The sequence below is a fragment of the Pan troglodytes genome, chromosome 1 (assembly GCF_028858775.2).
Source record: "Pan troglodytes isolate AG18354 chromosome 1, NHGRI_mPanTro3-v2.0_pri, whole genome shotgun sequence".
NCBI lineage: Eukaryota > Metazoa > Chordata > Mammalia > Primates > Hominidae > Pan > Pan troglodytes.
Genome location: NC_072398.2, coordinates 94,833,564 through 94,858,339, shown reverse-complemented (window position 1 = coordinate 94,858,339; position 24,776 = coordinate 94,833,564). Strand labels below are relative to the sequence as shown.

Genomic DNA, 24,776 nt, shown 5'->3' with positions numbered 1-24,776 from the left:
CTGAGGCACCGTTCCTAGACATCTCGGTGCTGTGTCGTTCATTCAAGGAGAGTTGAGATACAGTGAAATGAGCCAGGGCGAGGAGGGAGGGTGAAGGAACGGAGGGCGGACGGCTCCGAGGAGCGAGAGTCGGGCTGAGGGCAACCTGGCGCCAGGGAAAATTCTGGTTATTCACCACTTCTACAGCTCTCCTGCCGCTCCCTGCAGAGGATGCTCGTTTTGCAGAGAAGGCAGTGTTCCTCTATTCCCTTCTTCCGAATTAAAAATACCCCCTCAGAGCGATCTAGCCTCCCGAATTGTTTTTTCTTTTAAGATGCGGATGGACGTACGTGTGGGGGCATCCCAGCCCAGCCACGCCGAGGCTCGGAAGGGCTAAGACCCTCCCACTGCCCCGCACAAAGATGGCTGCTCCCTCCTCCCCGCTCCTTCTCCCCTCCCCAAAACCCCCTCCCGCCCCCCGGCCCCCGCCGCCGGCTCCGTCACTTCCGCCCCGCCGTGGCCGAAACTGACACAAAGTAGCGGGCCGAGGCCCCGGGGGAGCGGGGCCGCAGCTGGGGGGGCGGGAGCCCGTGGGGAGCCGAGCCGAGCGCCCCCCGCCCCAGCCCCCGGCATGGGCAGTACGGGGCCGCCGGGGCGGGCGCCGAGCGCTGAGCGCTGAGGTGAGGCGAGGCGAGGCGGGGGCGCCCGGGAGCGCGGGGCCAGGAGGGCAGAGGGAGATGCGGCCGCAGCCGCGGGGCTGGAGGGGCCGGGGAGCGGGTGTAGACTGGGGAGCACTGGGGGCCAAGATTTGGGAGCTGCGGCCAGACGGGGCGGGGATGGCGGCCGACTGGAGAGGAGGGGCTGTCGGGTGCCCGGGGACGGGGCAGAGCGGGGGGGCTGCGTGCAGGATGGGAGGATGGGGTGCCGAAGGGGCGCGTGGAGAGCAGGAGAGCGGCGCAAGTACCAAGGAGAAGCTCGTGCAGCCTTGGCCAGGGGAGACCCGCCCAGAGAGTTGTTGGGCGAGAGGAGTAACCGGGACCCGAGGGTTTGGTGCCTGGAGAAGGGAGTTTGGGCTGGTAGGCTTTGTCTCAGTAAGGTGGAGGTCTATGCCTGAGGAAAACTGAGGGTGTCAGGAAGGGGCAGTAGCTCTGGGAGATGATAGCTATGCCGGGAGCCCTGAGTTCTGTCCTTGGTGAGGGAAGGTGGCCCGAGCTCGTGTTGGTGGCCAGTGAGCTGGAGGTCTCGAGTTCCATTTCCTCCTGTTTCCCTGACCTGCCATCCTCCTCTGAAAGAAGTGGCCAGCCTTTGGGGCTCTTGCTTGTAAGGGAGCAGGGACCGGACCTATAGGAGGAGCTGTTTTCCTCCATGGAGCATTGCCTGCTTGCCGGGGCTGGCTATTTTTATCCCAAATGTGGCCGAGAGGGGGCTGGGGCTGGGTGACGGGGCAGGGCAACGTGGCTGATGGGCCTGACCTGCTCAGAAAACCCAGGCTGTGTGAGACTAAGAAGGAAAAGTGAGAGGGGATCCCAGTTCCCAGGTCTCTCCTCTCTTCCCCTTGGAATGATGGCCCCCCCCAGAGGGGATGAGGTCTGGGGCCAAGCCTGCTTCCAGTCTCCCCAGGGTCTCAGAGGTAGAACAACTTTCCTGGTCCATATCCAGACTCCTGACTCCTGATGGCGTGTGCAGCTCCTACATTAACTCTTTCATGGGACTCAAACTCAGATCTTTAGGCTGATAGTGTTTCTTGATCCCTTCCTCCCCAAGGGCGGGGCTGCCTGTAGAACTTGTGATGCCCACTTTTGCATCCTTTAACCTCTCCCTGTGCTCCCCACCCTCCCGTGACTCATACTCAGACTGGGTGGAGACCCTGGCTGGGGGCCCTGGAGGAGGGCTTGGCATCTCTAAAATATGGATGAGGTTTTTCTTCCTGAGCCAGGCACCCTGGACTGCCATAGTTGGAGAAGGTCAGGGATGAAAAGGACTTCTGGCTTTCAGGATTGCCTGACTTGGTGTAAGGGCGGGATCTGAGCTAGCGAAGGGAGAACTGGTGTGGGTGACTGGGTTGTGGCCAGAGTCTGTAATTATAGAGGTTAGCCAGACAGGCAATTAGTATCTCTTGGGGCTGACAGGTTGGTGGGGTGTGCCTGGTAGGCTAAAGGCAGAGGGAACCAAAGAGGATGAGGAGGTGAAAGGCCTTCCACCCAGACAAGGAAAGAGGAGGTGACTGACTGGCAGTTTCCTTTGGGCCAGGCAGGGGAGTAAGGATGAGGCTCTGCCTTGTAAGGCCAGGCCTTGAACCTTTTAGGAGAAAGGACATGGGAAGGCGGAAGCAGGCAGAGGCTTGTCTCACTGGTGCTCCCTAAGCCTGCACCCTGTGCCATACTGACTGGACTAGGCTTGGGGTGGGAGGGAGGGAGGGGCAAACTCCCCACCAGGGTTGGGAAGACCCCTCTGCCAGCCCAGAAGGGTGGCTGACCCAGGCTGAGGGGAAGCTGTTTAGGGACTGTCTGTGCAGAAAGTGAGGGCCATGCCTCTAATGTGAGCTCCCCTGGAGGAGGTGATAATGGAAGCCCTAGTAATGGGGGGTGGGGATGGCAGGGAACTTATAAGCCTTTCGAGAAGGGTGGAGCCTGCCCACCCTGTTTCCTGATGCCCTGCCAGGTGTTTCCTGGCTCATGTTCCCTCCACCCCACCCTTTGGGGAAACTGCTTTCTAGTAAGCACAAGCACTACTCATTGCCGCCAGAACACATGAGAGCCTCCGTTGTCCCTGGGATGGATACCTTGAGAGCTGTTCCCCTTTTTTCAATATCTGGCCTCTTCTCCTTTCCCTACAGGCATGGGCTTCTGTAAAGTCTCAGCCCCCCATGTCACCCAAGGCAGGGGCATGATGGGAGGTGGTGGGGAAGTCCCCTCTTTCCCAGGGACCCATCATGGCAGTAAGAGGAGAGACTGGGAGGAGGAGGCTGGGGGAGGAGCAGGGTCAGAGCTGGAGAAGAGGGTCTTCAAAAGAGGTCTCATGAGGGGAGGGAAGGGTTATCCTCAGCTTCCTGACCTCATTCGTCTGTCACTTCTTGCAGGGTCTCCCATGGGATTGCTGGGACCTTGCTGGGTGAGATGGCACTGTGTGCAAAAAAGCGCCCCCCAGGTAAGACAGGCAAGGAGGGGAGATCCCGGGAACCATCAAGAGTGGGTGTTGTTATGGCTCAGGGAGCAAAAGGAAAAGGGACAACTGGTATGGGTCTGAGGGAGGGTAGCTTACAGCAGCCCCTACCCAGCTTGGGGGCAGCCTAGGAAACCGAATTCTTCCGCTTGATCCCAAAGCTGGGTTATCTGCCAGGACAGCGCTGAACACCAGCCCTACGCCCCGAAACACCTGCAGTCTTATCTTGGGGCACCTGCAGCTCCTGCTTTCTGGCCTAGGGAGCTGTGTTCTCATCTCTGCTTGGTCCTCTCACCCCTTCCCTGCTCTCCTCGTTTTTCCATCTACCGGTCCTCCTGGTTTTTCCGCGGGCGGGGGTGTGTGTGCGTGAAAGCGGTTGCCCCCGACAACGCCGGCAGTCCGCTCACCCGCATTGGCCCAGCCCGGGGGTGGGAGGGGAGGCGGGGCTCGCGCGCGAGCTTTCGCCTACGCGGCGCGCTGGCAGGCTGCGGCTCCTGCAGTCGGGGAGCGGGCGGGGGCGGAACCCTGGGCGTGCTCGGCGTGTCCGGGGCCACTCAGCGCACGCTGGCATCCGCCGGGGGGAATGGGGGGCGGCGGCGGCGGCGCAGCTGAGCTCGCGGTGTCCCCGAGCGCCGGCGGCCGGGAGGATGGCCTGGGCTGCGGGTGGGGCGCGCGCCCGACGGCCGGGGCTCCCCTCTGAGCGGCTGCGGCTCCTGCACCTCCCCGGGGAGCCGCCCCGTCGATGCCACTAAGGCCAAGGACATATAGACGGTCTGCCCTCCCCCACTCAAACCGGGATCATGACGGTCCCCAAGGAGATGCCCGAGAAGTGGGCCCGGGCCCAGGCGCCTCCCTCTTGGAGCCGAAAGAAGCCCTCTTGGGGGACAGGTAACGGGAGGCAGCGCCTGGCAGCTCTCCCGCACCCATTATTTCCCCCCTCCAATCCCTACATTCACTTGTCCCCAGCCTCCCCCTACCTCCCCTGATCCTCTTTCCAGACCCAGAGATCCTGGCTCCGAAGGATCCAGTCCCTACCTTCTTCGTTTGCATGGTCTTTGGTGATTGCGCAGGGGACTTGGCCCAAGAGAGCCCCTCTAGGGAAGTTTATGGGAGTGAAGTGGCTTGGTAGGCAGGGGGCACTGTGGCCTGGGTTTTGTTACTGCAGTGTGCTCTGCAGGGGTCCTGGGGTGTGTAGAAAGGGTTCTGGAATGCTGTCTTTGGCTCCCTGACAGGCTTAAGGCATTAGGTTTGCGCCTAACCAAGTTACCCCTTTTTGCAACATGAGGTCATGGTGACCCCCGGGGAGATGGGCTGGGGAATCTATTATAGGACAGCTCCTTGTTCTGGGACATGAATTTGATGCCTTCAGTCCCAGACCTGCAGAGGTTTCAGATAGGTTTAGCTAGATAGGTGTCACTAACTGAGTGACAAATGAGCCCTTTAAAGCTAAACGTGTGCAGATGGTACAAGGAAGGTCCAGTTAGAGAGCAACTGTTTCAATTACATTTCATTCCTCCCTCCTCTATCTCTATCTCAGTCTGCATGACCCATATCCCTGAAACGCACCCCCCACACCTTTTTCTACTTGAAGATGAGCTTTGAAATAAGGTGATGTCATTTCGGACCAGTCAGAAGCAGTTGCTGGTGACATGTGACAACCAGAGGCTCCTGTAGGGGGGACTGCACATGGGGCTGGGATGCTCCCGCAGAGCAGCTCCAGGGCACAGGGAGCCTCCTTCTTGCCACCTACCCCGCCCTCTAAATAAGGGAGAGAGCAGTACCGCGACTAGATCTGCAGTGGTCCCCAGGGGGAAGGAAGCTTTGCGTTTTCAGCGCTACTCCTTGATTATGACAATGTATGCATTAGTAATAGCAGCAAAAGGGGCTGGGGAATCCCAGCACTGTCAGTGGCTCAGATTCCTCTGGAGTGGGGGTGGGGGAGACAAACTGGGTGCTTCCAGTGGAAGACCTTGAAGTTTGGTGGTGAGGAAAAGAGAACATGTCCTGTCCTGTGAATGTAACCTGGAGAGCCGTGTGGTCAGGCTGCTGGTGAGAGGTGGACTGGAGGGAAGAATTTGATGACCCCCTCAGTTGTGGAGCTAACTCCTTAAAATGATATTCTGTGGAAAAAGCAGGGAACCCCCCAGCAAAGTGTTGGTCCAGACCTCAGTTTGCTCCTCCTGACTGCAGCATCATTTTGTTGCAGAAGAAGAAAGGAGGGCGCGGGCTAATGACCGAGAATACAATGAGAAATTCCAGTATGCGGTAAGCGACTCTAGACCACCTGTTCCCTCTCTCTGTTTGGAGAGGGGAATGGGGCAAGGACAACCTACCGTTGGGACTGAGGGCTGCCTGGGAAGAGTGCTTGGGGGAGGGGAAGCAACCTCCTCAGCCACTCTCCATCTGCTATCGTGCTGAATTTTTCATGCCTTCACCTGTCAGTGAAGCAGAATACATTGACCCCCTTGAGACTCCCTTCTCTCCTCCTCTTTCCCCCTCCCACACCTGTGTTTGCTAGCTTTTGGGGTAGAGGTCTGGGGAAGTATAAAGATGGGGGAGGCAGCCTCAGTCTGGTTCTGGGTTGGGACTGGAGACTGCTCATTATCTTCTCTCCTACTGCCATAGAGTAACTGCATCAAGACCTCCAAGTACAATATTCTCACCTTCCTGCCTGTCAACCTCTTTGAGCAGTTCCAGGAAGTTGCCAACACTTACTTCCTGTTCCTCCTCATTCTGCAGGTAGGTGACCCATAGTAGATTTTTTGCAGCTCCCCAAACTGAATAAAGCCAAGGAGGAGTAAAGGGAATGAAGGCATCAGATGGGGCCTCAGAGGCATACTTCTCTTTCTTTTTTTCAGTTGATCCCCCAGATCTCTTCCCTGTCCTGGTTCACCACCATTGTGCCTTTGGTTCTTGTCCTCACCATCACAGCTGTTAAAGATGCCACTGATGACTATGTGAGTGGTTTTCATTCTTCTATTTTGTCCCAGTCACCCACCCCTACTCCCAGCCCCACCCCCAACTCACGGCCACCTTCATCCAGCACAATTTCTTGGTGACCTTGACATCCCTTACCCGGTCCAGCTAGATCCATGATGTCTTTTTGCTGAGTGTGGGGAGAGGGAATCAGGGAGTGAATTGGTTTGTGATGGGGTGTGTATGAGGCGTTAACCAGCATGCTCTGAGTTCTACTGATCAACGAATTCCTTCGAGGCGGGGGAAGGTGTCTTACCTTTCAGTTTTCTTCTTTTCAGTTCCGCCACAAGAGCGATAACCAGGTGAATAACCGCCAGTCTCAGGTGCTGATCAATGGAATGTGAGTGCCTGTTGGAGACAAGAGCTCTGGGGACAAAGGGGGTCCCTTAGGAACCTCTTTAGCTCCTGACAGCCTCTTCACTGTCTTCTCGTTGCCTCAGCCTCCAGCAGGAGCAGTGGATGAATGTCTGTGTTGGTGATATTATCAAGCTAGAAAATAACCAGTTTGTGGCGGTAAGGGACAGGGTACCCCTCTAGGCCTGTAGGTTCTTCCTCTTCTTTGTGAGAAAAGGATGAATCTTTCCTGATTTACTGTTGCCTCTTAAACACCCGTGGCAGGAATCTTTCTCACACCAGGGGCTTCTGTGTCATGCTGATATGCCTGGAACTAGCCATTTATGCACCTGGAACTAAGCAAACCAAGAATGCTTAGTGGAAGGAGCCACCATTACAGCCCACTGGGGGTGGAGGTTTGCATATTTGGACTTCTCATTAGTTTTTCTCTCTAGGCGGATCTCCTCCTCCTTTCCAGCAGTGAGCCCCATGGGCTGTGTTACATAGAGACAGCAGAACTTGATGGGTAAGTGGCATGCTCAGTGTCAGCCCTCTCCTTCTGTCTCTTTGGAGGTAAAAAGATTGTCTTTGAATGAGGTTCTCAGGCCTGAGCTCTGTCTGAATTTGGAAAAATTAGGGGTAAGAAAGGCTTTGGATGGGATGTGTGAAGTGTTATTCAACCAGTATTTGCTGGGCTGAGCAGTTATGCACCGTGCTTAGGTGTCACCAGGTAGAATTTAGAGGATGGGGAGAGGTGGGCATGGTGACTCACTCCTGTAAATCCCAGCATTTTGGGAGGCCAGTGTGGGAGGATTGCTTGAGGCCAGGAGTTTGAGACCAGCCTGGGCAAGATGGTGAGACTTCATCTCTATAAAACAAACAAACAAAAAATTTAAAAAGTTTAAAAATTAGCTGGGTATGGTGGTTTTAACGCCTATAATCCCAGCCACTTGGGAGGCTGAGGCGGGAGGATTGTTTGAGCCCAGGAGTTCGAGGCTTTAGTGAGCTATGATTGTGCGACTGCACTCCAGCCTGGGCAGCAGAGCGAGACCCCATCTGTGAAAAAAAACATTTAGAGGATGAGGAGGGAGCGGGGACTCAGAGATGCTGTCCTTCCAGCGAGACCAACATGAAAGTACGTCAGGCGATTCCAGTCACCTCAGAACTGGGAGACATCAGTAAGCTTGCCAAGTTTGACGGTGAGTAATTTTGGAGGAGCAGCCTGAAGGTAGAGGAGGGGGGTTGGGTTTTGTTTGGGGGCGTTAAATTATACATTTTCCTTTGGGCTTTTTGTTGTTATTATGCAACTCCCTGGACTGTTTTGGGGAGGGGAGTGTTCGTAATGTCATGTGGCTCCCTCTTGGTTTTGAGTTGATAATTATTTCAAGGGGACTTTGTGGCTGATAGCTCCCCACTTGCTATGCATGTTGAGAGAAATTCAGCTTATTCTTTTAGCTTATTAGCTCAGAATAATAATATGTGTTCCTTATAAGACAAACCATACAGAGTGTATAAGAAAAAGTGAATAGAGGTCGGTACCATGGCTCACGCCTGTAATCCCAGCACTTTGGGAGGCCGAGGTGGGCGGATTGCCTGAGGCCAGGAGTTCGAGACCAGTCTGGTCAACATGGTGAAACCCTGTCTCTATTAAAAATACAAAAATTATTAGCTGGGCGTGGTGCTGCATGCCTGTAATCCCAGCTATTCAGGAAGCTGAGGCAAGTGAATCCCTTGAACCTGGGAGGCGGAGGTTGCAGGGAGGCGGAGGTTGCAGTGAGCTAAGATCGTGCCACTGCACTCCAGCCTGGGTGACAAGAGCGAAACTCTGTCTCAAAAAGAAAAAAAAAATACAAAAATTAGCCGGGCGTTGTGGTGTGCATCTGTAGTCCCAGCTACTTGAGAGGCTGAGGCATGAGAGTTGCTTGAACCTAGGAGGTGGAGGTTGCAGTGAGCCGAGATCGGGCCACTGCACTCCAGCGTGGGCAACACAGTGAGACACTGTCTCAAAAAAAAAAAAAAGAAGAAAATAGCTCTTCCTTCCTCTTTTACCCTGCTGAAGTAGCCACATTAATTGACAGTCAGTGTGTGCTCATCCACACTTTTCATACATGTTTGTACAAACAAATATTAGGTCATGCTGCTGCTTTTTTTTTTTTTTTTTTAAATACTCTTGCCCAGGTTGGAGTGTAGTGGTGCGATCTCGGCTCACTGCATCCTCTACCTCCCAAGTTCAAGCCATCCTCGTGCCTCAGCCTCCCGATTAGCTAGAATTACAGGCTCCCGCCACCACACCCGGCTAATTTTTGTATTTTTAGTAGAGACAGGGTTTCACCATGTTGGCCAGGCTGGTCTCAAACTCCTGACCTCAGCTGATCCACCCGCCTTAGCCTCCCAAAGTGCTGGGATTACAGGCATGAGCTGCCGCGCCCGGCCTGCTTCATTATTTTCCTGAAGAGTTGCATCAGCTCACACTCCTCCCAGCAGCATATGGATGGGCCCTTGCCCTTGCATCCTCTTCGCTCAGCTCATTTTCTCTTTGTTTTATTGTCTTGTGGTTAGGCTGTAGACTGGACCTTAAGCAGTGGAATTCTTGTCTCCTGTTCAGGTGAAGTGATCTGTGAACCTCCCAACAACAAACTGGACAAATTCAGCGGAACCCTCTACTGGAAGGAAAACAAGTTCCCTCTGAGCAACCAGAACATGCTGCTGCGGGGCTGTGTGCTGCGAAACACCGAGTGGTGCTTCGGGCTGGTCATCTTTGCAGGTGAGCCTCCTAGCATCCAAAGAAAGAAGGGTAAGAGTGACTCAGCCAGCCCTCACTCAGGAGTATGGGATGAGGTGGGAGAATACCTAAGGTAAAAAACCTCCAGCTGTGTATACAGGCTTCTTATCTAGCCAGTATCTCTATTCCACCCTGGTGTCCTGCAGTCTGGGGATCAGGGCAGAAGCCCAGAGGCAGATGTGTTATTTGGCTTTCCCAGCCCTTCCCATTCTTTTCCAGGTCCCGACACTAAGCTGATGCAAAACAGCGGCAGAACAAAGTTCAAAAGAACGAGTATCGATCGCCTAATGAATACCCTGGTGCTCTGGGTGAGGCGCCCCACATCTGGCTCCCTGCCCCTGCCCTGTCTTCTCCTTGGGTGCTCCTTTTCCTTTCCTCTCTCTTCTTTGGTCAGTAGACTTCAGGTTTGGCTTTAAAGCTGCTAGCAGGTCAGCTACACAAAGGCAGTGTTTATTTTAGGCTCCTTTTAGTTGGAAGATGTTATTTAAAAAAACTTCAGGAACGTGCATGAATCAACAACTTAAAGCTAAAACAAATCATCCCTTCTCTGATTCCAGTTATGATGATGACTTTGTGAAGCATGTGACCTTCTGTTTGCTTTTGCCAGGGACAAGGAGGCCTTCATGGGGATGGAGAGGGAATTAAAAGAAAAATTTCCATTTGGAAGAGGTTGGCAGGGTCTTTTCCCCCCAACTTCTAAGAACGAAGGATCCCAAAGGAAAAGTTTCTGTTTTAGTTTTTGGCAGTTCCTGAATCCTTCTCTTGTTTAGCTAGAAATCTGAACTCCTTGTTGGGCTCTCCTCCCCTTCCTGTGCCCCGACTGTCTGCTGCCTGCCCGCCACATGCCAGCTTGTGAAGGCTGGGGCTAGCCTCTGGTGAGCTTGTTTCCGCCCTGGCTTTAAAGGGTGTGCGGAAACCCAGCCTGGTGGGCGAGGTTGTCTATCACATAAGGGCTCCAGTCGCCCCCTGGTGGCCATTGGGCACCAATCTCCTATTTTGTTTCAAAGCCTAAACAGCGGAGGCAGCTTTGGAAATAGATGTAGGAAATTGGACAGTGGCCTGGTTTTTTACCAGTCTCTCCAGAGACTCCAAAATTTATAAGATTTTTGACTAATCAAGAAATCTAGACCAGGAGTGGTGGCTCACACCTGTAATCCCAGCACTTTGGGAGACCAAGGTGGGAGGATCATTTGAGCCTAGGAGTTCGAAAACAGCCTGGACACCATAGTGAGACCCTGTCTTTACAAAAAACTGAAAAATTAGCCAGGTTTGGTGGCATGCACCTGTGGTCCCAGTTACTCTGGAGGCTGAGGCGGGGGGATTGCTTGGCCTGGGAGATTGAGGCTGCGTTGAGCTAGGATCATGCCACTGCACTCCAGCCTGGGCAACAAAGCAAGACCCTGTTTCAAAAAAGAAATCTACGTTTATGAAGATAAGTTTGTTTCCCAAGTTTAAAAAAAAAAAAAGGCAATCTTAGCCAGGCGCAGTGGCTCACGCCTGTAATCCCAGCACTTTGGGAGACCGAGGTGGGTGGATCACGAGGTCAAGAGATCAAGACCATCCTGACCAACATGGTGAAACCCCATCTCTACTAAAAATACAAAAAAATAGCTGGGCGTGGTGGCGGGCACCTGTAGTCCCAGCTACTCGGGAGGTTGAGGCAAGAAAATGGCGTGAACCCGGGAGGTGGAGCTTGCAGCAGTGAGCCGAGGTCACGCCACTGCACTCCAGCCTGGGCGACAGAGCAAGACTCCATCTCAAAAAAAAAAAAAAAAGGCCATCTATGTGAGATAGTGAACATTACCGTGGCTTGGCATTTTTGTTGGCTTGTGGAGGCCTAGCCCAGGTGAATAGATTATTTACAGTAAGTTTTCTGGTATGTTAAAAGTAGCTCATCCCCACTCTTACCAACTTTGAGGACTCTGGAAGGTTTCAAGGTGCCAGATTGAGAGCTAATCAACTATTCAGTTTCTTCATCATATAGATGAAATGATGGTCAGACAGAAGGCCACATGATAATTGGTGACAGACTAGAACCTGTCACCAGTTCTGAGCTTTTTCCACTAGAGCAGTGGTGTCCAATATTTTGGCATCCCTGGGCCACATTGGAAGAAGAATTGTCTTGGGCCACACATAAAATACACTCACATTAACAATAGCTGATAAGCTTAGAAAAAAAAATTGCAAAAAAAATCTCATAAATTTTTTTTTTTTTTTTTTGAGACGGAGTCTCACTCTGTCACTAGGCTGGAGTGTAGTGCAATGGCATTATCTCGGCTCACTGCAACCTCTGCCTCTCGGGTTCACGTGATTCTCCTGCCTCAGCCTCCCTAGTAGCTGGGATTACAGGTGCCCACCACCACACCCGGCTAATATTTTTGTATTTTTAGTAGAGATGAGAGATGGGGTTTCACCGTGTTGGCCAGACTGGTCTCGAACTCCTGACCTCATGATCTGCCCGCCTTGGCCTCCCAAAGTGCTGGGATTATAGGCGTGAGTCACTGCACCTGGCCTTTTTTTTTTTTTTTTTTTTGAGACAGGTTCTTGCTCTGTTGCCCAGGCTGGGATGCAGTGGCATGATCTTGGCTCACTGCAATGTCTGCCTCCCGGGTTCAAGCAATTCTCATGCCTTGGACTCCTGAGTAGCTGAGACTACAGGCAAGTGCCACCAGGACTGGCTAATTTTTTTAATGTTTTTAGTAGAGACGGGGTTTCACCATGTTGGCCAGGCTGGTCTCAAACTCCTGACCTCAGGTGATCCATCCGCCTCAACCTCCCCAAATGCTGGGATTACAGGCTTGAGCCACTGCGCCCAGCCCATAATAGTTTTTTTTTTTTTTTAATTATTTTTCATTTAACATTCAGCTGTTACCAAAATCTCATAGTGTTTTAAGAAAGTTTATGAATCTGTGTTGGGCCACATGTGGCCCAGAGACCATGGGTTGGACAAGCTTGCACTAGAGCATCTGAGCTTTTGAGGGCTCAAGGGATGAATACATCACAGATGCACTTGGTTTTGAGGGCTTCCTACATGTCAGCCTCGCCTGTGCTTCTCATTCCTCCCCAGATTTTTGGATTCCTGGTTTGCATGGGGGTGATCCTGGCCATTGGCAATGCCATCTGGGAGCACGAGGTGGGGATGCGTTTCCAGGTCTACCTGCCGTGGGATGAGGCAGTGGACAGTGCCTTCTTCTCTGGCTTCCTCTCCTTCTGGTCCTACATCATCATCCTCAACACCGTTGTGCCCATTTCACTCTATGTCAGGTATGTGCCTTCTCTGACCTGGGGTCTCTCCAGGGAGTCAGGCGGTCCCATAGAACTTTTCTTTTCTATGAAGATGAAGTCCTTGAGAAGTAACTTGAAGTCCTCTTCTTCCTGTACTATAAACATTTGATGTTATCTGTTTATCTTTGTGGGCAGAGCAAACTTTTTACCACAGTTTCCTGGTACTTGGGACTGTATTAGAGAAAAAAAAAATTGATTTATTCAGCACCTATTTATTACATGCCTACTGTGTACAAAGAAGTGTGCTAGGTGCCATCACAAATAAAAGATGAATTAGGAATGGATCTCCTTCCTTCTAGGAGCTTACGTCTAGTAAAGGAAGGAAAATCTAAACACATTATAAAACAAAATAGGAACCAGTGCTGTAGAATTCGACCTAGAGTCTTCTGTGTGAAGCTTGGGGATACAGAGATGTATAAGGTGGCCTCTACCTTTAGCAGCAGCAGATGGATAGGTCGAGGAGGGGAGATCTGGACAGTGTCAGACTGAGATACCATGTGGGAGGCACACGGTGCCCGGGGACTGGGAGAGTGTCGCTCCCTTAGCAGGTAGGCAGAGAGGGAGAGATGGCATTTGCTCTGGGCTTTGAGTGGTGACTGGGCTGGATGAAGGTGGAGCCACAATGGAGAGGAGGATGAGAGGGCTGGAAGCAAAGGTGTGGAGATGGGAGCCTGGGAATGGCCTATGGAAATAGTTGGCCATAGTTGGCCAGGGTCTTGGGCCAAGAGCAAGAGCTGGAAACATAGCTTGCTCCTGATTGTGGAGGCTTTTGAATATTTGCCTGTGGACTTTGTACTTACTAACCATTAAAAGTTATTGAAAAGACTGGGCACGGTGGCTCACACCTGTAATCCCAGCACTTTGGGAAGCCAAGGTGGGCGGATAACGAGGTCAGGAATTCGAGACCAGCCTGGCCAACATGTTGAAACCCCATCTCTACTAAAAATACAAAAATTAGCCAGGTGTGGTGGTGGTTGCCTGTAATCCCAGCTACTTGGGAGGCTAAGGTAGGAGAATCGCTTGAAACCGGAAGGTGGAGGTAGCAGTGAGCCAAGATCACGCCACTGCACTCTAGCCTGGGCAACAAGAGCGAAACTCTGTCTCAAAAAACAACGAAACAAACAAACAAACAAAAAAGTTTTTGAAGAAAGTCAAAAGAATGTATTCTGTATTCTAAAAATGCATTCTAAGTGTTACAGCTCTTTTAGAATTTGTCTAGCAGGTTTTCCAGTTTTCACTGGAACCCCTCCCCCACAAAAAGAAAAAAATGCATTCTAAAAAAAAAATCTAAAGAATGCTTTAGGAAGTATTGACTGGCAGTAGTGTACAGCATGAATAGGATCAAGGCAACATGTAGGATGTTTGAGGTAAAGAGAATGTTAGCAGGGACAGGCCAGTGAGAATGAAGGGGAGGATCGGAGGAAGACGAGGCAGGAGGAATGGCCAGGGGAAAGGAACTTTCTTGCTTAGTGCCTTGCACTTGAGATAAGGGAACCTGTGACATTTTTAAGGAAATGTTTTATGGAGGTGCTGAAAACTTGTCCTGTCTCCCATCTTTTGTTCATACAGATTCCCCAAATAGCCCTCAACTCTCTCCCAGCCCCCAATCTTACTGCTGGTGATAATAAATAGAAGATACAGCATTTCTGTGCTGAGAGAATATAGTTTAGGCTTTTCCAGGATGTGAAGAGGAGAGTTGGGAGGTTCTGGGTTTAGTCCTGCCTCCTCACTGGCCATGTGACCTCAGGAAAATCCACGGTCACTCAGGGCCTCACTTGATCTTAGTTTTCCCACGTGAAACAGGAACAGGAGTACTTGTCTCACCTTTTAATAGGATGTCTTGATATAAGATATTGGCTTAGAAGATACATTTTAAACTTAAATGACTGTACAGTTACTGGGTGGTAGCCTGCTCATCGTGACTGTTGCCACTCCCTTCTGCATTACTATTTAAATGCCTTTGTGCTTACAACCTAATTTTGTCTTCCTACCTATGGGCTTTGCTATCTGTGTTTTGTATCTCAGTTCACTTGAAGCCCTTGGGAGCAGCTAAAGCAGTTTTCTTTCTGAGTCTCATCAGGTCACAGTGTGTATGTTTCGGGGAGGCTAAGAGGGGGTTGAAGAGCTGTGTGAGGAAAAGGCCCTTTGGAATGTGAAGACATTCCCATTTGCCTGGTAATGGGATCCTGATAGGAGCCTTAGTCAGGTGGGAAGCAGGGCTCTCGATAGGGCCCCATTGCTCAGCTGCACTGGACCTAAACATGGCCCTTTCTGGAAATGTTAACAGTGCATATTATTAGCAAAGAAGAGGATACGAACAGACCTGGAGATGTTAAAGGCACTATAGGGGCCAGGCATGGTGGCTGTCGCCTGTAATCCCAGCACTCTGGGCGGTGGAGGTGGGAGGATCTCTTGAGTTCAGGAATTCAAGACCAGTGTGGGCAACACAGCGAGATCCCATCTCTACAAAAAATGAAAATTAGCCAGGTGTGGTGGTGTGCACCTGTAGTCCCAGCTACTAGGGAGGCTGAGGTGGGAGGATTGCTTGAGCCCAGGAGTTTGAGGCTACAGTGAGCTATGATTACACTACTGCACTCCAGCTTGGGTGACAGAGACCCTAGCTCAAAAAACAAACAAGCAAACAACAACCACCACAATGTGCTGTGCCATTGTGAAGTGGTGGTGTTCTGCAGATGCCCAGGGCCCTCTCCCTCTGGAGTCAGCACCTCAGCCCTGCCCGGTGTTCAGAATCAGGAATGTAGTGCCCCAAGCCCAGGGTGGAAGGAGCGCACCCCGCCTGTGGTGGGACAGTGACGAGTGGGCTTCAAGCCTTCTCCATTTCCCCTCCCCGGTGCCACCCCTCTTTGAGGTGGCGTCTGTGTTGCTGTGGCATGCACAGCACCCTCATTATTTCTCTCTCTCTTTTCTCTCCCCTCCCTCTGGCACTTTCTCTTGTTTTTCTCTGCATGGTTTCTGTATTATTAGTCCTGAGGTAAGAACTGGCCGAGTGCCTTGTCTACAGCCCCTTTTCCTCCTTTGCTGTCTGTCCTGCCCACCCAGGCCCTTTGCACCTTCTTGTCTGGAGAGCATCAGGAGGGTCGGGTCGGGGCGTTCCTCTGCTGGCTGTGTGCGGCCGGCTCCACCTTCAGGCTCTCCTTGCCCTTTCCCACCCAGGTTTCTGTGCCCAGGTGTCTTCTCCGTTCTCGTCTCTCCCCAGGCGGAGGGCCTGCAGCGAAGGCCCATGTGGGTGGGGCACCTCCTCTTCTTCCCGACCCAAGCCTCACCTCTTGTCCCCTGTGCAGTGTGGAGGTCATCCGTCTGGGCCACAGCTACTTCATCAACTGGGATAAGAAGATGTTCTGCATGAAGAAGCGGACGCCTGCAGAAGCCCGCACCACCACCCTAAACGAGGAGCTGGGCCAGGTGGAGTACATCTTCTCCGACAAGACGGGCACCCTCACCCAGAACATCATGGTTTTCAACAAGTGCTCCATCAATGGCCACAGCTATGGTATGGTGGCACCACTGGGGACTGGGGGCTTGCACCTCGCCTGGAAGGACAGTGGAACTGGGGCCCCACAGTTTCCTTAACATTGGTTTTTTCTTCCTTCCTAGTTGGGTCTGAGGGGCCTAGAAAGGGTCCATCCTGGCCAGGCACGGTGGCTCACGCCTATAGTCATAGCACTTTGGGAGGCTGAGGTGGGAGGATTGCTCGAGCCCAGGAATGTGAGACCAGCCTGAGCAACATAGTGAGACCACATCCCTACAAAAAATTTAAAAATTAGCCAGGTATAGTGGCATGCACCTGTGGTCTCAGCTGGCCAGTGACTCAGGAGGCTGAGATGGGAGGATCACTTGAGCCTGGGAGGTCAAGGCTGCAGTGAGCCATGATCTTCCACTGCACTCCAGCCTGGGCGACAGAATGAGGCCCTGTCTCTCGAGAAAAATCCACACACAAAGAAGAGGTCCATTCTGTGTCCCATGTCAAGAAGCAGATCCTGGCTGGGCGCAGTAGCTCACGCCTGTAATCTCAGCACTTTGGGAGGCTGAGGCCAGTGGATCACCTGAGGTCAAGTGTTCGAGACCAGCTTGGCCAACATGGTGAAACTCCGTCTCTACTAAAAATACAAAAAATAGCTGGGCGTGGTGGCAGGTGCCTGTTTTCCCAGCTACTCGGGGGGCTGAGGCAGGAGAATTGCTTGAATCCAGGAGGTGGAGGTTATAGTGAGCCGAGTTTGCGCCATCGTACTCCAGCCTGGGCGACAAGAGTGAAAGTCTATCAAAAAAAAAAAAAAAAATTAGATTCTGAGAGTCCTCCCCTTGTCCTCTCCTGATGCCCTGACCCTGGTCTCAGCTCCAGGAATTAGGGGAGCTCCTTGGCTGTTTGAAGTGAGACACTGGCCTCTGGGCATCCTGGCCAGGCGGAACACTGCTAGACTCTCCCCTGTTGCTGCTCAGGGTCCTTGTGAGTCTGTGGAATGTGGCTGTGGTTGGACTTCCCAGTGTGGCCCGTGGCTGTGCTGCTGGGATGGCCTGGGGCAGCATGTGGGGCTGACTTTTATGCAGAGTGTGGACCCCTCTTGTGACTGCTTTCTGTACTGACTGATGCCTTTCGGTCAGTGTCTGAGCCTTGTCTGCTGCTCAGGTCTAATGGGTGCAAGGAGGCCTGGGGGGTGTGGAATTGGAGCTGCCCTGAGGGGGGTGCCACCTAGGGTAGAGACAGGGATGGTGAGCAGTGGGTGCCGGGGCTCTTTCATGGCCAGGCCTTGGGGTTCTGGAATCTAGGGTGCCTGATGCCTCCTATCCCGCGAGTCAGCAATGTGACTGAGTGACTCACACTGTGACAGCTGCTCAGCGATTAGGGTTGAGGGGCTCAGTGCCTACGGGGATTCTGCATTGGAGATGTTTTTCCATGCTCTGGAGCTCTCTGGCTCTGACATTGCTTCTTTTTCTGCCCTGGCTGTATGTAGGTGATGTGTTTGACGTCCTGGGACACAAAGCTGAATTGGGAGAGGTAAGATTCAGTCTCCCTAATTCTATGTGCCAGTGAAACAGGGTGCCTGGCCAGTAACAGTGTAGTCAGGAGTGATGTGTTGTCTGGATAGGAAATGGAAGCTGCTTGGAGAAATGGGTGTTTTAAGGCAGAACTGGTGATGACGGAAGTGGAAATTTTGAGGTCCACCGTGGACAGGAGCCTACTGAGAGTTGGGAGGGCAGGGATGAACCCTTCCCCGGGATGCAGCCTGGCACTCTAGCCTTTCCTAAGAGCCTTCTTATGTGTTTCAGAGGCCTGAACCTGTCGACTTCTCCTTCAATCCTCTGGCTGACAAGAAGTTCTTATTTTGGGACCCCAGCCTGCTGGAGGCTGTCAAGATCGGGGACCCCCACACGCATGAGTTCTTCCGCCTCCTTTCCCTGTGTCATACTGTCATGTCAGAAGAAAAGAACGAAGGTGGGCCGAGGAGCCGGCTCGCACTCTCCTGACCTGACTCTGCCCTTGGGCTCTGCTCTGCTCTGCAATGCGGCTGGGCTGGGGCTTCCTGGGCGGGGCACGTGGCTGAGGGAAGCCACTTATATCACGTGTATTCTTCCTCCCCACCCAGGAGAGCTGTACTACAAAGCTCAGTCCCCAGATGAGGGGGCCCTGGTCACCGCAGCCAGGAACTTTGGTTTTGTTTTCCGCTCTCGCACCCCCAAAACAATCACCGTCCATGAGATGGGCACAGCCATCACCTACCAGCTGCTGGCCATCCTGGACTTCAACAACATCCGCAAGCGGATGTCGGTCATAGGTGAGGCCAGGCCTGGGGTGCTGGGGCGTTTGGGGACAGCATTCAGGCCTGGAATGGGTGAAGTGTGCCGGGTGACTCTTGATGTGTTTATGTTGGGGGTCTTTGCCTGTCTGAATTTTTCTGGCACTTTCTTCACCTGCCCCATTCATAGTGCGGAATCCAGAGGGGAAGATCCGACTCTACTGCAAAGGGGCTGACACTATCCTACTGGACAGACTGCACCACTCCACTCAAGAGCTGCTCAACACCACCATGGACCACCTTAATGTGGGTGTGAGGAGAGGAGGGGCCAGCCTGGGGGGTTCTACTCTTAGTGTGGGGAGGCGACTTGTTTGTTTTATTGTGTAAATTTAAGGTCTACAACGTGATGTTTTGATGTGTATATACAGTGAAGTGATAACTACAGTCAGACAAGTTTAACACATCAGCCAGCTCCCATAGTTACCTCTTTTTATGTGTGTGGTGACGGTCCCTAACTGTGGAATGTGGCACACGCCCAGTCTACAGTGCAGGATTATTCATTGTCACCCTCACGCTGTCCATTAGCTCTCCAGACTTACCCAGGTGTGCCTTTCCACTCTGCCTCCAGGAGTACGCAGGGGAAGGGCTGAGGACCCTGGTGCTGGCCTACAAGGATCTGGATGAAGAGTACTACGAGGAGTGGGCTGAGCGACGCCTCCAGGCCAGCCTGGCCCAGGACAGCCGGGAGGACAGGCTGGCTAGCATCTATGAGGAGGTTGAGAACAACATGATGGTACGGGCTGCGGGACGGGCCAAGGATGGGCACGGAGGGCTCATGCCTGCGATTCTTGTGCCAGGAATCCTTGTGGTATTTTCAGCTGCTGGGTGCAACGGCCATTGAGGACAAACTTCAGCAAGGGGTTCCAGAGACCATTGCCCTCCTGACACTGGCCAACATCAAGATTTGGGTGCTAACTGGAGACAAGCAAGGTGAGAGCCCAGCAGGGCAGAGGCAGTTGCAACTGACAGTAGCCCTGTTGGACCCTTGCATGGAGCCGAGGACATCAGGCAGGCAAGTGTGCTGACCTTGTTGGGTGCCTGTCCGTAGCTCCTGCGTTCTCTCTTGGTAGAGACGGCTGTGAACATTGGCTATTCCTGCAAGATGCTGACGGATGACATGACCGAGGTTTTCATAGTCACTGGCCATACTGTCCTGGAGGTGCGGGAGGAGCTCAGGTAAACAAGAAGCCCAGGGGAGGCGGTGCTGTGCGTTGTGCCCAGGGCTCAAGTGGGGGTTTCTGGACCGTTTAGACTTGAATCCCTGCTCCCCACTGCCGTTCTGGAAGACCACAACCATATCATTTCCACCTCGACAGGAAAGCCCGGGAGAAGATGATGGACTCATCCCGCTCCGTAGGCAACGGCTTCACCTACCAGGACAAGCTTTCTTCTTCCAAGCTAACTTCTGTCCTGGAGGCCGTTGCTGGGGAGTACGCCCTGGTCATCAATGGTCACAGCCTGGTAGGCATCGCTATCCTTAGCTTGGGCAGTATCTTTCCAGTGAGCACTTCTGTCCAGGGCTTTTATATCTTGTTCTAATTTCCCCTGATTTCAGAGAAGACTCTGGTCTCAAAGGGGACTGGGAGGAGCTGAGACTCCCAGGTGTCTCCTGGAAAGACTGGCTCTCTCAGGTTTCTCTGTGCTCCAGGCCCACGCACTGGAGGCAGACATGGAGCTGGAGTTTCTGGAGACAGCGTGTGCCTGCAAAGCTGTCATCTGCTGCCGGGTGACCCCCTTGCAGAAGGCACAGGTGGTAGAACTGGTCAAGAAGTACAAGAAGGCTGTGACGCTTGCCATTGGAGACGGAGCCAATGATGTCAGCATGATCAAAAGTGAGTGTGGGCTGTGCAGGTGTGTAGGCTGGGCTTGAGGCTGGGGAGGGGCCCACTGAGGTCTCTGGACTGCAGAAGAATGACGGGAAGGGGGTTGTAACTTGGTAGGCTCTAAAGTGTGTGGCCGGTGGCCATCTTCACCCTCTTGTCATCTCTTGTCTCTGCAGCGGCTCACATTGGTGTGGGGATCAGTGGGCAGGAAGGGATCCAGGCTGTCTTGGCCTCCGATTACTCCTTCTCCCAGTTCAAGTTCCTGCAGCGCCTCCTGCTGGTGCATGGGCGCTGGTCCTACCTGCGAATGTGCAAGTTTCTTTGCTATTTCTTCTACAAAAACTTTGCTTTCACCATGGTCCACTTCTGGTTTGGCTTCTTCTGTGGCTTCTCAGCCCAGGTAATAAATGTTCCCAGTCCACTGTTGTGCAAATCTGTAAACCTGAGGGCAGAGGTTCTATCTGTCTTGTTTATCACTCAGTCCCCCAGGGCCTAGCTATTTTCTGGTACATACTCTTAATAAATGCTTATTAAAGGAGGAGAGAAGGAGCCTCAGAAAATTTCTTAGGGTTCTCTGTATGTGACATCAGCTGTCTTCCTGTGCCTGATGTGTAGCAAAGAAAGGTTGCATGCTCCCTTGCTCCCTGTTCTCTTCCAGACCGTCTATGACCAGTATTTCATCACCCTGTATAACATCGTGTACACCTCCCTGCCAGTCCTGGCTATGGGGGTCTTTGATCAGGTATGGGGGAGTTTGATGATCAGATGGGATGCGGGGAAGGTCACTGCTTGAAGGAGTCACATAGACGTGGTGTGTGACACTTGTGCCCATTTCCTGTGGCCACTGGGAAGGCAGTTCTTTCAGCTGGAGAAGGTGTGGCTGGTTCTCCCTCCTGGCTGCAGCTGATCTAGAACTCTCTTGGGTTGCTGAACTAAGTTAGTCTGGGGGTAGCTGGCTTGAGGTTGGTTCTAGCTGCCAAAGACTTTGGAAAGGAGGAGGCAGGGACAGAGTCAGAGTCTGCCCTTGGTCATCCAGGGTCAAAACGGCAACCTCTGAGGCCCCCTGTGCTACATGGTCCTCCCACACAGGATGTCCCCGAGCAGCGGAGCATGGAGTACCCTAAGCTGTATGAGCCGGGCCAGCTGAACCTTCTCTTCAACAAGCGGGAGTTCTTCATCTGCATCGCCCAGGGCATCTACACCTCCGTGCTCATGTTCTTCATTCCCTACGGGGTGTTTGCCGATGCCACCCGGGATGATGGCACTCAGCTGGCTGACTACCAGTCCTTTGCAGTCACTGTGGCCACATCCTTGGTCATTGTGGTTAGCGTGCAGGTATGAGGCCATCCAGGAACTCCCCTCTTCTCTGGAAGGAGTGAGCCTTCTGTCCCTGGGGCTGCCCTGGGCACCACAGTTCTGTTTCTGGGGGAAGGGGCTTTTAGGGCGTGCGCCTGCCTGACTATGCCTCCTTTCTGCAGATTGGGCTGGACACAGGCTACTGGACGGCCATCAACCACTTCTTCATCTGGGGAAGCCTTGCTGTTTACTTTGCCATCCTCTTTGCCATGCACAGCAATGGGCTCTTCGACATGTTTCCCAACCAGTTCCGGTTTGTGGGTAAGTCCCCGTGGCCTCCTTGAATCGGTGAGGAATCACAGCTGTTCCGGGACTAACAGGACCATCAGCTAATCTGCACATTCAACATTTCTTATGTGCCAAGTATTCTGTTTATTTTATTTATTTATTTATTTATTTTCGAGAAGGAGTCTTGCCCAGGCTGGAGTGCAGTGGTGCGATCTCGGCTCACTGCAGCCTTCGACTCACTGCAGCCTCTGCCTCCCGGGTTCAAGCGATTCTCATGCCTCAGCCTCCTGAGTAGCTGGGATTACAGGCACACGCCACCAAGCCTGGCTAATTTTTGTATTTTTAGTAGAGATAGGGTTTCACCATGTTGGCCAGGCTGGTCTTGAACTCCTGACCTCAGGTGATCCACTCACCTCGGCCTCCCAAAGTGCTGGGATTACAGGTGTGAGCCACCATGCCCAGCTAGCACAGAGAAATCTGAATAAAGGGAAAGGGAGCCTGCCATGTGGCTCTCTGGGAACTGTCAATCCAGGAAGAGGAAACAGCAATATAAAGGCCTTCAGCCCTGGCCTGGGAGGAGGTCTTCTGCACGTGGAGCTGGGGAGGAGTGGAGGAAATGAGTTGGAGGGTGGGGGGTGGAATGAGTCAGGATTATTTAAGCCCTTATGGGTCAGAGGAAGAACTTTGAGTTTTTGAATTTTAATCTAAATGTGAGAGGAAGCCATTGGAGGGCTTTGAGCAGAGAAATACCAGAAGCTTACTTATGTTTTTAAAGGGCCGCTCTTACAGTTTCGTGGATAATAAAGTGTAGGGGGCAAGAGTGGAAATGGGAGACTAGTTAGGAGGTGAGAGCAGTCACCAGGTGAGCCTAATGAGGGCTCGGAATAGAGTAAAAGGCTGTGGGATTCCAGAGATGTTTTGAAAATGGAACCAACAGGCCGGGCGCGGTGGCTCAAGCCTATAACCCCAGCACTTTGGGAGGCCGAGGTAGGCGGATCACCTGAGGTTGGGAGTTCGAGACCAGCCTGACCCACATGGAGAAACCCCATCTCTACTAAAAATACAAAATTAGCCGGACTTGGTGGCACATGCCTGTAATCCCAGCTACTTGGGAAGGCTGAGGCAGGAGAATCGCTTGAACCTGGGAGGTGGAGGTTGTAGTGAGCCGAGATCGCGCCATTGCACTCCAGCCTGGGCAAGAGCAAAACTCTGTCTCAAAAAAAAAAAAAGGAACCAATAGATTGAATGAGGGGTCCAAAGAAGAGAGAGAAATGAATCAAGATAAAAAACAACAACAAAAAAAACAGAAATTAAAAAAAAATTTTACAGAAATGAATCAAGATCCACTGCAGGGTTTTTAGTTGGAGCAACTGAATGGGTTGTGGCATTTCCTGAGTTGAGAAAGACCAGGATCAGATTTGGGGAAAGGAAACAATAGTTGAGTTTGGGCCACGGGAAATTCAAGATGCCTGGTATGTCAAGTCTGGCAGTTGAAGCAGCAGGTCTGGAGCTTTGGGGGAGTTTGGAGCTAAATTTGGAGATTTACATTTGGAGGGTGAGCCTGGAGAAGTGGGAAGCCAGAGGTGACTTAGGCTTTGAGAGTAGGGAAGTGGAGCTGCCAGAAATGGGAACAGGGAATGTCTGCCTCGTGACTCCCAAGGCCACTGACTCCTCTTCATCCCCAGGGAATGCCCAGAACACCTTGGCCCAGCCCACGGTGTGGCTGACCATTGTGCTCACCACGGTCGTCTGCATCATGCCCGTGGTTGCCTTCCGATTCCTCAGGCTCAACCTGAAGCCGGATCTCTCCGACACGGTGAGAAGCCGGGCTACCTGCTGTGGGAGGCAGAGATGGGGTGGCTGGAAAGGCCTCGTGTGAACACTGGGGGGCTCTGTGGGGCCATGTGGCTGTTCAGTGTGTTGGTGCTTATCTGTTCTTCCTGGGGACAGACACCCTGTGCAGCTGGCCACAGAGGCCTCTGCGTCAGCCTGGTCCCAGGTGCTGTGGGTCGGAGGCCTCTGTGTCAGCCTGGTCCCGGGTGCTGTGGGTCCCTTCTCCTTGGCGATATCTGACACCTCCACGCTGACAGAGGGCTCTTCCCTGTGCCCCTCTGCAGGTCCGCTACACACAGCTCGTGAGGAAGAAGCAGAAGGCCCAGCACCGCTGCATGCGGCGGGTTGGCCGCACTGGCTCCCGGCGCTCCGGCTATGCCTTCTCCCATCAGGAGGGCTTCGGGGAGCTCATCATGTCTGGCAAGAACATGCGGCTGAGCTCTCTCGCGCTCTCCAGCTTCACCACCCGCTCCAGCTCCAGCTGGATTGAGAGCCTGCGCAGGAAGAAGAGTGACAGTGCCAGTAGCCCCAGTGGCGGTGCCGACAAGCCCCTCAAGGGTTGAAGGCCGAGGATGGATGCCCTGTGCCAGTGACCAGAGCACCCAGGGCTGGCCAGTCACTGAGGGAACAGCGTCTCGGAACTGCTGGTCCTCATTCCTTGCTTCCCGTCCCCCCGGTAGACTCTGTCCTGCTGGTCCCACCACACATGGCTGGGACATCTGTTCCCAGCTGTAGGCCCTTCCACCAGCTGGGGAGCTAGAGGGAGCAGGCCCAAGGGCAGAGCAGAGGCTGAGGCACGGGGAGCCAGCCCCACTCGGGGACCAGAAGTGGAACCAAAAACAAGAAAAAACTGTGAGAGATTGTGTCTGCCCCTGCCCTGCCTGGGACCCACAGGGAGACTATAATCTCCTTATTTTTTTACTCCTACTCCCCAGAGGGGCCCTAGTGCCTCTGTTCCTGAATTACATAAGAATGTACCATGCCGGGAAGCCAGAGACCTGCAGGGGCCTCGGCCCCTCACATCGTGTATGTCTCTCCTTGATTTGTGTTGTGTCCAGTTTGGTTTTGTCTTTTTTTATTTGGCAAGTGGAGGAGGCTTTTATGTGACTTTTATGTTGTGGTTGGTGTCTTAACTCTCCTGGGAAAAGGAGGCTGGCACACACTGGGATGCCACAGCCTGGCCGGCTGTGGGGTGGTTTGGGAGGA

At 52.9% G+C, this 24,776-nt stretch overlaps 1 protein-coding gene and 1 non-coding gene across 8 annotated transcripts; both read left to right on the top strand.

Moving 5' to 3' along the window:
* Nucleotides 1–481: 481 nt before the first annotated feature.
* ATP8B2 (ATPase phospholipid transporting 8B2) lies at nucleotides 482–24,677 on the top strand. Of its 7 annotated transcripts, none has more exons than XM_009432744.5 (28): nucleotides 482–659; nucleotides 3,059–3,126; nucleotides 5,348–5,406; nucleotides 5,767–5,880; nucleotides 6,000–6,098; nucleotides 6,396–6,457; nucleotides 6,558–6,630; nucleotides 6,906–6,976; nucleotides 7,570–7,649; nucleotides 9,056–9,214; nucleotides 9,452–9,540; nucleotides 12,300–12,496; nucleotides 15,820–16,028; nucleotides 17,488–17,531; nucleotides 17,804–17,969; nucleotides 18,121–18,309; nucleotides 18,461–18,576; nucleotides 18,899–19,063; nucleotides 19,149–19,260; nucleotides 19,401–19,506; nucleotides 19,647–19,791; nucleotides 19,979–20,162; nucleotides 20,330–20,553; nucleotides 20,812–20,895; nucleotides 21,243–21,488; nucleotides 21,632–21,770; nucleotides 23,423–23,553; nucleotides 23,855–24,677. In XM_009432744.5, exons 2-28 carry the CDS (start codon nucleotides 3,096–3,098, stop codon nucleotides 24,131–24,133), a joined length of 3,573 nt encoding a protein of 1,190 aa, XP_009431019.1. In that variant the 5' UTR covers nucleotides 482–659; nucleotides 3,059–3,095; the 3' UTR covers nucleotides 24,134–24,677. The 7 variants fall into 7 exon arrangements, 6 of the variants coding, with proteins under 6 accessions (XP_009431019.1, XP_063669199.1, XP_054527709.1 ...); XM_054671734.2 differs by lacking the exon at nucleotides 482–659 and adding an exon at nucleotides 890–1,055; XM_003949574.6 differs by lacking the exons at nucleotides 482–659; nucleotides 3,059–3,126 and adding an exon at nucleotides 3,801–4,029.
* LOC112207098 (U7 small nuclear RNA) lies at nucleotides 13,706–13,765 on the top strand. The gene has a single exon (XR_002941569.1). It is a non-coding gene; the product is annotated as a U7 small nuclear RNA (small nuclear RNA).
* Nucleotides 24,678–24,776: the final 99 nt, after the last annotated feature.

Coding starts and splice junctions, on each gene's coding strand:
- ATP8B2 (XM_003949574.6), top strand. CDS start 3,942: ATGACGGTCCCCAAGGAGATGCCCGAGAAGTGGGCCCGGGCCCAGGCG. Junction 18,577..18,898: donor CCACCATGGACCACCTTAAT/GTGGGTGTGAGG, acceptor CTCTGCCTCCAG/GAGTACGCAGGGGAAGGGCT. Junction 23,554..23,854: donor AGCCGGATCTCTCCGACACG/GTGAGAAGCCGG, acceptor GCCCCTCTGCAG/GTCCGCTACACACAGCTCGT.